A 13,261-nucleotide genomic window follows, 5' to 3' on the forward strand; every position below is an offset into this window, starting at 1 on the left:
AGATTATTCTAGGCAGCAAAATAGATAATATTTGTGCAGTCTGCATGAATTAGAAGTGGGGTCACCCTGGCAGCAGAGCTGGGACAAAAGTTATGTGAGGAAACTCAATTAGATGAGTTAAATTAACATCTGAAGACCCAATTCACCTGCATACGTCAGAAAAATATTGCATGTATGTTATGTTTTAATATGTGCAGTCTGTACTTACTGCCAAAGAGAATCTGTTATTTCTAAGTCTTTCTAGATAGCAGAACAGTATTTAATCAGAGCATAGATGTGGAAGTTGGAAAGGACTGCATTGCAGTTATTTTCCTCAAACCTTTAATTTGCAGTGTCACAACTCCAGGAACAGAGCAGACAGCAACAAGTGATACATCTGCACACTTCAGTGCAACAAAGGAAGAGAGAGAAGAAACATCCCCACAACCCCCATCATCTGCTCAGAGAGGTGGTTCTCCCATCATCCAAGAGCCTGAAGAGCTCCATCTCCATCAGGATGACCTCTCTCCAAGGAGAACTAGTCTAGTGATAGTGGAGTCAACTGATGAACAACCAGAAAAGCTTGGAAGCGGCTATGAGGAAGAATCTTTAGAAAAGGTAAATACCAATTTTTCCTCAATATAACTGACATAGAAGCACAAGTTTTATGTCTAGGTCATTCCATAAGATAGATTAATCAGGCTGTCTGCAAATATTCCTGTCTGCAACTGAGCTGTTTCCCTTTCCTCTCTAGTTATGAGACCTAGCTTTAATTGTTTGGATAGAGGTTTGAAAACAAAAGAAAAACCAAAATCCTGAAATCTGGACTGTAACTCAGATTCTGCTTCCCCCACCTGCCCTTTGGTCTGTGGCATTTATGTCCATGCATGTAAGAAAGAATTAAGTGGTAACACCTTGTAACAGGTGCAGACATAAAACACATAGAAACGAAGGCTGAAAAATACATGTAAACAGATAAAGTAATAACATTAAAAGCTTAAGAAAGACAAGAGCATCGTGAAGAAAGTCATGAAAAGTGTTGTAAACTTAGTGAGATGGGAAAAAAAAAAGGCAGCAGGATCAGCAGGATGTTCATTAAAGAAGACTAAAGATGCACTGGGAAGAAAAGACCTTGAGAACTCTGTTTATTTAGCATGCAAGTAGTAAGGAGACAGAGGATGAAAGAGAAAAACAAGAGGTATCTGAGGTAGGTCATTTGGCTGTGGCAGAAGAAGGAACATTCTTGCATATTTGGTTAGGAGAAGTCCAGAGGGAGTAAAGGAGTGGAGAAATTGTATGACTTGGCAGCTTCAGGTTTGGGCAGAAATGTATTCTCAACCATAATGTACTACTTATTCACGACAGTAATCTTTACTCTCCCCCAAGTCTATACTGCCTCTCGCACCTTCTTATTTATTCTCTCACTTTCGCTTTTCTGTTTTTTCATGCTTCCCAAGTATTTCTTTTCAGCGTCTCTTTCCCTTTTGATCTCTTCATTTAAATTTTGAGTTCTTTCCTGTGCAGGACACTTCCTACTATTTTTTCTTGGATCTCTCTGGTGCCAGAACTGTTGATATATTGTTTTCTAATTAAACCTGTTCCATCTTACTGTCTGTATGCCGTGCTACGTACTTCTAAGGATGAAGGATTAAAAGGCTTTTCTATGATTTTCTGTGCAATACAGAAACTGTATGCAATACATATGAATTCCAGAAGTGGTGGTAGTAGCACAGTCTAGTTCAACTCAGCCATGTCATGAAACATATTTCAGGCTTGCCTCTGGCAACCTTAAAAGCACCAAGATTATTAAAAGCAGAATTAGTACCATAGGAATTCATCCTTTTCAATATGCTAATGAATAGCTAGCTTATAGTTAAATGGCAAAGCTTCCCTCCAGTTCCTGTGTGTTTCATAGGTTAAAGACAGTTAAGAGGCCAAAATCCTAAAATCATAAATTTTCAGAAGCTGATTGTAGATACAAACAAGACAGAGCCTATGAATACTGTTAAAACTGCATACAACAGAGCACTGTTTCCATGCTTCCAATAGGAGTTAGCAGAGGAGTTAGGTGAGCTGGAAGCCAGCTCAGATGAGGACGAGATGGTAACTACCAGAGTCATTCGCCGCCGTGTGATTATTCAGGTACTAAGTGTGAAATGACTGCATGAGCCAATGGTGACTGAGGTCGTAGTGATACATTTAGGAGTGATGCTGAAACAACCACTGGCCTGGTATTGCAACTGAAGCTGAAATGCTCCAGAATAGTGCATGATCATTAGATAAATCATTATAATACCTTTTCTTGAAAAGAGGACCATACTAATAGCTTAACTCAACTCTAAATGCCATTAAACACTCCAGCAGGAAGACAGAGACTTTATTCAGCCCAATCTACAACACCATTAACTAACACGTACTTGCCTGACTATTGTGGTGCAACTTTTCTTTGCATGTTTTCAGATACTCATTTGCAGAATAACAATTTCTAATATTTCTAAACTTTTGAATTCTGATTTTAAAGTGGCTTACGTAAGAAAGTTACATGCAGTAAGGCATTGCTTCATTAAAGTCTGTTCTTTGTCATACAGGCCGATAGTATGCCTGAAATGCCACCAGAAACAGTCACAGAAGAACAATACACAGATGAACATGGCCACACAGTGGTAAAGAAGGTATTATCAGTTACACCCCTTGCTACCTTCTTACTGTCCTATAAAAGGGTAAATAAGTCCACAGACATTCCCAATTTTCTTTTGGTAAGGTCCATGATTTTGAAAAATTAAGCAAAGACAACAAGAGAAGTTCATGAAGGATTCCAAGATACGGACATTTATTCCAATTTATAAGATTGTTGTTTTATAGTTCATAACTTGACATACATTAATTTTCCCAATGAAATCCATTTAGGCCTCAATTTCTGAGAAAAAGTTGATTTTTTAATTAAAACAAACAAACAAACCACTGCAACAACAACAAAACCAGACAGTTTTATCTAAGACCTAAAGTACGCCCATATTAATGAAACTAATGGAAGGCTAGAACCACAAGTCACCTAAACTCAGACTTTTGCCCCTTGAAATCCACACTCCACTGTGCCTAAAGAGGTTCCCAGTTTTGTGTAGCTGCACATACAGTTTAAGTTTTATGGCACAGAGAACACAGAAATTATTTGTATGATGTCCTCATAAGTACTTTCAGAGTTTGCTTATAAAACTTAAGTTTGCACAGCATGGAAGTGGAATAGGAATTTCTATCCTCCTTGCTTTACCTGACAGTTCAGTGCTTAGACAACTGGTCTAGGACATGGCAAACTTCCTCTGCTGTCTCCCAATAAAATGTCATAGACACACTACATATCTGTATATCTCTAGAAGCTGTTTGAAATCATTTTAAAATAAAACAACCTGCCACACTCCCTCCTCCCCCAGACAAATATTTCCAGGCACATCCTGCAAGGGTGAGTGTACTTCGACTGTTCTTTTGGCTGGGTCTGGCTGAGTTAGGGCAAGTATTATCTTCACCTCTTACACAGTCTGATTGATCTTCACTTCAAATAAGCTGTTGGGCAGAGCAGGATGTAACTGCTTAACGCCATCTTGTCAAAAGGGGTGGGGAAAATATATGACAATGTCCGCCAAAAGATGCATAGCCACCCTCCTGAGGAATTTATCTCATCTTCAACCCTGTAATTCTTTTCTGCTCCTCTTTGCTTGGCTTGCCAATGCCTAGAAAGCTTAAGCACCAGATTAGGTCACTTAAGTAGGTTAATTCTAGGTCACTAGGCGCAGAGCAGCGATTAGTACTATTATTGAATTACCACATTACATGACCAGTTCTGAGTACTTGATAGCCAAGCATTAAGCTTCAAAAGCCTTTTAATTAGTATTAAAATACTTTTGAAAAATAACCAGTTTGAAAATGACTTTTAGCAGTTGTGCAATTGTAAACAATGTTCTAAGACTCTATACTGTTTAAGTGAGTCTTTCTAATATGCGTTGTTGTAACAGTATACGTATCCTCAATTCACTTGCGAAGTTTATGGAAGCTTTGCTGAGCAGTAAACTAAGTAAAGCCAATGCATCAAAGTGCTGCTGTATTGTAGGTATTTGTGAGTATGCGTGTTGAAGCCTTGAAAACACTGAACCCCACCAATGCAGGTTTTCTGATGCAGGAAAAAATGCCTTTTGAGTAGAGAATGCTGTTTAGAGAATAAGAAGAAACAATCTGTTACTGTTAATTCTTTTGGGACAAAGTTCTATTTCATTCCTTCAGGTCACTAGAAAGATCATCCGGCGATATGTTTCTCCAGATGGCACAGAAAAAGAAGACATCATTGTGCAAGGAACACCACAAAAACCTGTCACAGTTGAAGAAGGAGATGGCTATTCCAAAGTTGTAAAACGAGTTGTGCTGAAGAGTGGCAGTGAACAGTCAGAGGTGAGATCTACTTTGCTTGTTATCATACAAAAGTGCAGTATACCTTCTAACAGCATACTTAGAATCATAGAATCCTTTGCATTGGAAGGAACATCTACAAATCATCTAGTCTAACTGCCCTATAATGACCAGAGACACCTACATCTCCATCAGGTGCTCAGAGCCCCTCCAGCTTGACCTTGAGTGTCTCCAGGGATGGGGCTTCCACCACCTCTCTGGGCAACCTGTGCCACTGCCTCACCCCCCTCACGGCAAAACATTTCTTCCTCATATCCAGCCTAAACCTCCCCTCTTTTAGTTTGAAGCTGTTTCACTTTCCCTGGCACCACAGATTCTGCTAAGGAGTTTGTCCCCTTCCTTCTTTCAGCTCTTTTAGATGCTGAAAGGCCACTCTCAGGTCTCCCCAGAGCTGCATTCTCCAAGCTGAACTGCCCCAGCTCTTTCAGCCTGTCCTAGTAGGGAAGTTGTTCCATTCTTGGGATCGTTTTTGTGGCCCTCCTCTGGACACAAGTTCAGAGCTAATTATGGCAATAACTTTCACTTCTGGATGATTATTTGAGAAGTTCTCTCGCAGATGGAAATTACTCCAAAAAAGAAAAAGGAGAGGACGGAGGAAGGGGATTGTTTTCTTTGAAAACAACTCAAGACAGAAATCCTATGAGTTATGAGAAATGCTCATCTCAAAGAAAGCAGTTTTATACCAAGTTGACATATAAAGGGAAAATGTTTACTATTACGTCTCTTAGTCTAATAAGGAAATTAGTGAATACTGAAATTAAATGATCTGATGCTCTCATGATTTCTGCAACTAAGCCACCCCATGACTATCCTATTGCATTAGGTTTAAGTTATCGATACATTCTTTGTTTGAAGATGCTAAACAAAAGTGTTACTTTTATCTTCTCCTGCTTTAGATCACCATGCAGCCCTGTAGACACATATTGTAGCACCTTTAAGGTAGTGAAAGAGGGGCAGAAGCCAATAAAAAGGGTTGATCTCAGCAGTACTGCAGTTAAAAGCAACATTTAACAAATGACCGTTAGAAAAGCTAAGAATGTGATAGGTGTTATTTTTCCAACAGAATTAATCATCAGAATTAATTCCATGGGAATTGGTGATTCCTTCGGAGTAAAGTAACAGGAGAAGTCATTTATTTTAGTTAGCTTACCATACTGCAGAACTACGACTCATCCTCTGGAGCCCGTATAAACTAAATTTATATTTTGCCAAACAAAAATCATATTTTTCACTTCCATCTGGTATTCTGAAATTCCATTCTGCTGCTCCTGTGAGTTCCTTGGGTTATACAAGTGTTACTCATCTCTCAGAGGATTACGGTAATTTTATTATATGGACCGATGTCACCTGAGTGAATACAGCAAGGACTTGCAGCAAGAGGACCACTTGTTATTTGGTGTTATTCCAATCACCCTGAACAAACAAGCCAGTACGGCAGCCTGTAGTGTGGTAGAAGGCACCTTTAACCTAGTACAGGTTCCAACAGCAGCTTTCACCCCGTTAGCATAAAGTTTTCCAATAGAACAAATTATTCAGGGCTGTTCCTGCTGCCTGAACAGGTACATATTTATAATGTCATTTCCCGAGTTACAAAAAAAGCTAATAAAATGTACAATGACAATGTAGAAAGTAAACCATTTCCTGTTTTCTATGGCAATCATTAAGAAACAATGGTTGAACTAAAAGCTCAGCTAGCTAGCATCTGTTATGTAAATCATATCCAACCTAATCAATTTCCTAACCTTCCAGGTGACTTTGTCTGAACCTGGTGTTTTGCCCAGTGCCTCCAATTTCCAGTCTGAGCCAGTGGAAGGCCGCAAGGTCAGCAAAGTCATAAAGACTACTGTAGTGCAAGGAGAGAGAATGGAGAAACACCTGGGGGATGCCAGCTTAGCTACTGATCTTCCATCGGCCAAAGAGGACTTTGAAGAGGTAAGAATACCTCTCCAATGTAACTATTAAACCAGACCAGACTATTTCACTTGGAGTTTTGCTGGTGCAATTATCAAACTCAACCACTAAGTATAAACTCCTGTTATTATACTAGACCACGTTATGAAAACCATTTTATATAAAAGATTATATATAAAGGGTATTTATGGGTAGAGCCTACCAGTGCAGAATTAACTGTGACACATTTTAAGATTCCCAGAAAAATAAAAAATGAGAGCAATCCGTGGAGGATTTAAATTGATAGAAATCTTTTGTGTGGTTACTGTTAAAGCTTTAAGTTCATTCACACATGACCCCTTGTGTTGCTGGTTTTGGTAACCGACACTTAATTCTACTCTGAAGAAATTGCTGTGTCACAACAACCTACTACTTCTGTCCATGAAGAAATTGCTACCGAGCTAATTAGCACCTTTTCTCTTTTTGTACTTCTTCTGATCAGGTTAGACATTTCAGTAATAGAAAAGGAATAGTGCAGGAAAAGGGCAAGAGGCAGAGAAAAACCCCCACCCAGCCAAAAGGAAATAAAAATGCTGCCTTTTAAGTTCTTAATTTTATTTTCTATGAAGTATTATTAACAAGATACTTGGTGAAAAACTTTGCTGAACTCAATTCCCTGCTTCTTCCATTCTCCCTCTATTTCTGTGCATGCCTGCCTATTTACTGCTAGCTCTCAGAGCAGGCAGCTCAGGCTGACAGGTGGAAAGCATATAAAAGAGTATTTCCTGCAACAGTAAAAGGTTGCTGTATCAGTTGTTGTAAGCAGATATAAAGGATGATGTGGTGCTCCAAGGCCCTGATTAGAACATTTTCAAGCTTGGAAAGAAAGTTTAAAGGCATACTTCAGTCAAATTCTCAGCACAGTGAAACTATCCTACATATGAAATTGTTACCAATCTGTACATCAGAGGAAGAGTTGTAAGGAGCTCACCATTCAGCTTTGTTTGTATGAGGTACTCAAGCGTGAAGAACAGTTGTTTTCTGTCCTAGCTTTCTGTCTGTGTTTTAATTGGAAGTTTGTTTTTTGAGGCTTTGAGCTACACAGGCAACCAAATTAAAATCCAGCTCCCTGCATTAGTAGAGAAGGAGATCATGAAAGAGGACGGATCAGTTATTAAAAGGTTTGGCTTGGCATGGCAGTGAACTGCTACCAGAAAAAAAATTAACAAACTCACTCTGAACATAAGTGGATTTAAGTGAGCGTCTGAAGTGAAGCCACTGACAGTATGTGACTATTTGCAAAGCTACTAAACATTACTACTAACATTCTGTTACAAGAAGGGAAGCATGCAATAGGAAGGCCTTGCAAGTAGTTGAAAGTGCTCAGGAAAAAAAGGATGTGGAGGGCTGTCAGCTAAGCACAGCTCAACTGCTTGCTTTACCTGCTCTCCACAGGACACCTTGAATAAGGACAATGTAATAAGCAACGGAAGGGGAGAAGAACAACCAAGCAATGCATTCATTGCCTCTCACAAGCAGGCTGACATCCAGCCAGTTGCTGAGCAGTGATCATATTGCAGGACACACAGACATTCCACACTCACTTCTTCCATGTGCCAAAACACAGCACCATGCAGGCTGCTGTGAATAACGTTACCTCCATCCCAGCTAGACTCAGTACAAAGGAGTATCACTGCTTAATCGATTTCACAGGAGGTGATAGAAAACAGCAGCGCAATTTACAGTTTGCCACATTAAGGATGCTTCACAAATCACTTTTCATAGCAGTCGAATCAATATTCAAACTATCAAATTATCTCTATCAATACTAATTAGAGGATGTATGAAGATATCTATCAACATACAATTATACTTACACTTACTATTTTCTCACACACATCAGTTAAGAAGAATCAGCTGTCTTATTTAAAAAAAAAAATAAAAAAAGCTCAGCTGGGCAAGAGTGCTTTGATCAGAAAGCAGGCTTCTGGTGAAGGCTAACAGGGACATCCAGCTGCCTGGTGACAACCCCTTGCATTTGCCTAGATCTGGAAGAGGCTCAGTGTCATTTATAGTAGAGCAAAGCTAGTTCCAATGAGGTAAGAGAGTAAACAATGAAAGAATGTAAGTCACTAGATTGCCACAAACTCAGTTTTACTGACTTAAGACTTGCACAGAAGTAAGTATTCATGAAATTACCTGAAGAAGCTGAAAATACAATGAAGGAACCTCAAGTATAGGAGAACGCTGTATGCAGATATTAAATACAGTGAGGTGGGCGGTCCTATGTCAATGTCTTGTGTTGCATGTCCTGGTGTTACAGCACATTTTTGCTGAGCATCTATAACTGTATGCTTAATAAGCATGAAGAGATTGATTGCTTACATTATGAAAGCCAGTTGAAGTTGTGGCGTGTGTTCTGTTCAGAATGAATAAAGAATGTCTGACCTTAGCTTAAACTGCCAGCCAAAACTACTCTCATTTCACTTTTAAACAACAACAACCCCTTAAACCTCTAGCTGTAGAGGAGAGTGTTTTAAAGCCTTCAGAAACTTTAGGCTATGAATGCTTTCTCATTCTCTCTTCAGGACAACACTAAGTAAAGCCAGCACACAGAAGAGGACTGTGATGAAGGATCGGTATGGAAAACACGTTCACATAGAAGAGCTGGATGACACACCAGAAGCACTACCACAGGATGACCTCCAGCATGACCTTCAGCAGCTTCTTAGACACTTCTGCAAAGAGGACTGGAAACAAGATGCAAAATAAGAAGCTGTTACCCCTCAACAACAACATGTCCATCTAGTATGCAGCAATCATCTTTTCTAGACATTACGACCTACATAATCACTGGAAGACACTGCCATTTCTCCTTGTGCAGATGCAGTGAATTCATTTTTTCCCCCCTGTATTTGATTTTGGGTTTTTTTGTTAATTTTTACCCTAATTTGTGACCAAAGATAGCATCCTTCATTTGGGATGATTTATCCACCAATTGTCGTCTTTGTGCTGTACTGGGACCTTGTCAGCATCGCCACTTTCTGCCGGTCCTTTGCTTCTGCACTAGCTTCACGAAACTGCATTTGTCAAGCCAACTTCATCTACAGGCCTCTTCAAGTGACTATGTACAGGCATCATGAAAAAAGGGAGTTAACATGTAAACTGTATATAGCAAGAGTATTCGGACTTACTTATGAGACTGCAGAAAACACACTGCCTATGAATACTATTAGCGTCGTGGATTACAAGGTTTGTTGACACTGGTGAACAACAAAAAAAAATAACATTAACACGATCAACTGCGAACACTGACTGAGGAGGAAGCACTGCACATCTACTGCATCCGTAAGACTTCCAGTTTAGGGATCTATTATTATAGTTAAAGGCTCTAAGAGTCAGGCTAAAAACCTGGAAATTCAGCTGTTCTCATGAAGTAAGAGCTGACCGTGGCCATCGATACTTTTAAGACCTTTGGGCAGCCACTTCAACATTTCCAGAAAAGAAAAACAACAATTAAAAATATCCAATTAGGTAACCAACTTGCTAGCAGCTATATCTATGGCACATTTGCATATGGTATTAAAATCCTTTAGATCTGGACATGTGGCAGGGTGTATTAAACAATTATAACTACAGTAGTTTCCTGTTTTCATCACTGCTTTAGCAAACCACATTGTCCTGCTGGCCACTGCACTGTAGATAACTATGGGAGAAAGACACTATACGAAAAGAATAATTAATTCACCATGTTTTAATCAAGATTGCCTCTTATCCGATACATGCATGTGGCATTTGAAGGTCAAAACCAAACCCTCCTGTAATTGTGTCAACCTATTATAGCCCTCTAAGCCCTGAGCGAGCAGTTTTTATCTCCCAATCAAGTGTTTTTTAAAGAGAAAGTGCTCACTATCCTTGAAAAAAGCCAGTTTCTGTTCGTATTTTGTTACCTACCTATATATGATATATATTTCTAAATCAACCCTCTGAAAAATCATGATAGCACGTATGCACTCCTACTGTAAAAAAGGGAACATAAAGATCTGACATTTTGGGTATTCTATACCTTAATATTTAGAGGTGAGCACTCTGCAGCGTTTTAGCATATATGACACATGCAAACACACTAAAGGTTTTTAAACAGCTGTCTGATTTGTTTTTTTAATAGCGTACTCAAGAACAGATTAAAAACAAATCCTCTCCTTTAAGTGTAATGCTTTTTCCAAGCATACCCGGCCTTCTACAATTATAGTTTGGGTTTATGACTCACTCAGCGCTCAGAACAAGGAAGGGCACTTCTCATTAAAACAATGATGCCAAAAGCAGGAGCACATCTCAGGAGCTGAGGCTTCCTGCAGGCACAGCAACCCGAGGTGCCTCGATAACGCTTCTTTTTGGCAGGCAGGCAGAAAAAGGAAAGTGTTTTGGCAGCCAAACTGAATGAGACCCTTGATGAAACATTTCAGGACACACCGACGGCTTTCTTGTTGTCAAAGCACAGGATGATCTTCAAGAACGGGGCTCTAAAGAAATGCATTTCTGTTGTGTTATTTGCGGTGCAGATGATGTTCTGTGTAACAACATAATGGTTATTCACCTCTTATTTTAATTTTTTTGCTGTGTTATCAAAGAACTTGAATACTGTGAGAAGAAGTGAATTTTAAGTTGATGAATCAGCATCTTGTTCCCATGGTGATAACACTAATTGAATATATCTATGAGGGCATGTATTAGTTAAAAATTAAAAAAGATACAACACTAACAATACATAGCTGCAATGTGTACAATGGCTGATTTAACTAAATAAAAATGCACAAGTGTTAAATGTAGCAACAACGGCTCATTCTCTTTTACTGCCAACGTAGCACAGAAGGACCAGCATGTATTTGGGTACCTCAAGTGAACTATCATGAATAGGATTCCTCTGTACCCAGCTCTTTATGACCCTTTCAATTCTGCTGTTCAGCAATGGGTGAAAGTCCCCATTAAGAATCAGGCACAGGTTGCTGTGCTGTTGGTTTTTCTTTTATTATTATTATTTTTAAAATCATTGTTAATTCTTTTCAAGATCTGTGCAAGATCTTCCTTCAAATACAAACTAGACTATGTTATAAGCCAGTTGCTTTTTCCAGTGGCCACAAGTATTTGCTGCTACCCGTGAGAGTCTCTCTCAAGCGAAGGGAAGGAAGAAATGTGAAGGGTGAATTTCTATCATGCCATCCACCCTTGCACTGCACAGAAAATAAAGGGAAACAGTTGTCTTTGAATGGGCAGCAAAACACTATAAATCTGTACTAAATTCCATGCTTGCAGCAGATCCCTCAGCAGATCCCTATAATTCTGTGATTCTGTGATTCTATGAGGAGCCCACTCTGCTGCAGCGCCCTGCCTGCTATTAATTCACTTACATGCTGCATGCAAGACTCCCAGTAAAACAGCTGGCTCAGTCCTCCGACTAACAGTCGCACACCAGACACACCATCAATGTAAGCAGCTTCTGTGCAAGCCCTTAAAGGCTCACAGTTCTAGTTACATGCCTAATCCACAGACTTTTAACTCGATTTTTTTTGTCCCCCCACTTCATTTTTTCCCTTTCTTTTTCCAGTGAAAGGCAACAGGAAGAAAAAGGGGAGGAGAAAAAAAAAAAAAAAAAAAAAAAGACAAAATATACAGCACAGCTCCCAGCCCCTCCTGCTGAAAAGCAAACCATAACCTGTCACAACACTTAGTGCATCACAGCACCACAACATTACTTTGGGATCAGGCAAATACTGGAGTTCTGCCATTATTTCAAGACATGAAAATGGATTTCTCCATGCAGGGCTATTAAATACACTAACTAGATCAGATGTAAAAAGTTCTGTTTCTTCCACATACAGCTATCAGACAGCGTATGAGTTGCGCAAGCAATGTAAAGGCAGTGGTGACACTACACGTGAACACAGGTGGGCTTTAGCATGGACTGCAGCCATGCACCACTCCATGTCCACGTGAACACAAGTGGCCCCAGCTCTGTGCCTCATCCTGCATCACTCTGTTACCATGGGGCTGCATGGGTAGTAGTGGGGACAGAGGTAGGCCAGTACTGTTAAAGTACTTTTAAATTATACCCTTAGCAGCTCTAGCTTTGCTGCATCAGCACTTTCCAAGTAGAAACCACTTGGATTCTGACCAGTGCCAGGCTTTGTGCCTGTATGGACTGCTGAGTGGCAGCAACAATTTGGATAACTTACTCTCCTCTCTCTCCACTTTAAGAAATAGGGAAGACTTCATTTCTGTATCTACAACTCTAAAATACTTAGAACATTTTAACACCTCTGACCACTCTGAAGCAAGCTGCCTCTAGTTGTAGCAACATTCAGAACACAGAGCAATGTGCCAACTTTGCAAGTATACTAAGAATATCATTCACTCTGCATACATGCTTTAGGGCTAGGAAGACCAGAGCTGTACCTAGAACTGAACTGCAAACACACCCACACAGCAACAACCAGACAGAATATAGCCACCACCACACACAAACACCTACACAACAACCACCAACCTGAAGTCATTTACTCCATTAGAATTAACACATTTCCAGGTCACCGAGTGTCTAATGAAGCCCTGAGCTTTTTGAATTCTATGACTGACACCTTTGTCCATCTGAATGCTTTTCAGTTCCGTACCATCAAATCAATTTCTCTCTTGGTCAGTCTTACCTCTTAGTAATGAATCTTCTGCTGACTTTAGGAAGAACTTCTTTACAGAAAGGGTAGTTACAGCGAGGTGGTTGAATTGCCATCCCTGGATGTGTTTAAGAGCCGTTTGGATGTGGTACACAGGGATACGATTTAGCAGAGGGATTCAGAGTTAGGGCACTATGGTTAGGCTGTGGTTGGACTTGACGATCTTCAAGGTCTTTTCCAACCTGGGTAATTCTATGATTCTATGACTT

At 39.8% G+C, this 13,261-nt stretch overlaps 1 protein-coding gene across 40 annotated transcripts in view; it reads left to right on the forward strand.

Annotated features, from left to right (window-relative positions):
* The window catches only part of ANK2 (ankyrin 2), a 328,177-nt gene extending 317,024 nt beyond the window's left edge, over window positions 1–11,153 (forward strand). For 19 of the 40 annotated variants that reach the window (XM_072335041.1, XM_072335035.1, XM_072335029.1 and 16 more), the window contains 6 exons: window positions 333–597; window positions 2,029–2,121; window positions 2,568–2,651; window positions 4,252–4,416; window positions 6,184–6,366; window positions 8,913–11,153. In XM_072335041.1, coding sequence (XP_072191142.1) covers window positions 333–597; window positions 2,029–2,121; window positions 2,568–2,651; window positions 4,252–4,416; window positions 6,184–6,366; window positions 8,913–8,927 — 805 coding nt within the window. In that variant the 3' untranslated portion in view covers window positions 8,928–11,153. Of the gene's footprint in view, window positions 1–332; window positions 598–2,028; window positions 2,122–2,567; window positions 2,652–4,251; window positions 4,417–6,183; window positions 6,367–7,413; window positions 7,506–8,912 lie in introns of all 40 variants that reach the window. The other 21 variants (XM_072335060.1, XM_072335031.1, XM_072335047.1 and 18 more) reach the window with 3 other exon arrangements.
* Window positions 11,154–13,261: the final 2,108 nt, after the last annotated feature.

Source organism: Excalfactoria chinensis, chromosome 4 (assembly GCF_039878825.1).
Source record: "Excalfactoria chinensis isolate bCotChi1 chromosome 4, bCotChi1.hap2, whole genome shotgun sequence".
NCBI lineage: Eukaryota > Metazoa > Chordata > Aves > Galliformes > Phasianidae > Excalfactoria > Excalfactoria chinensis.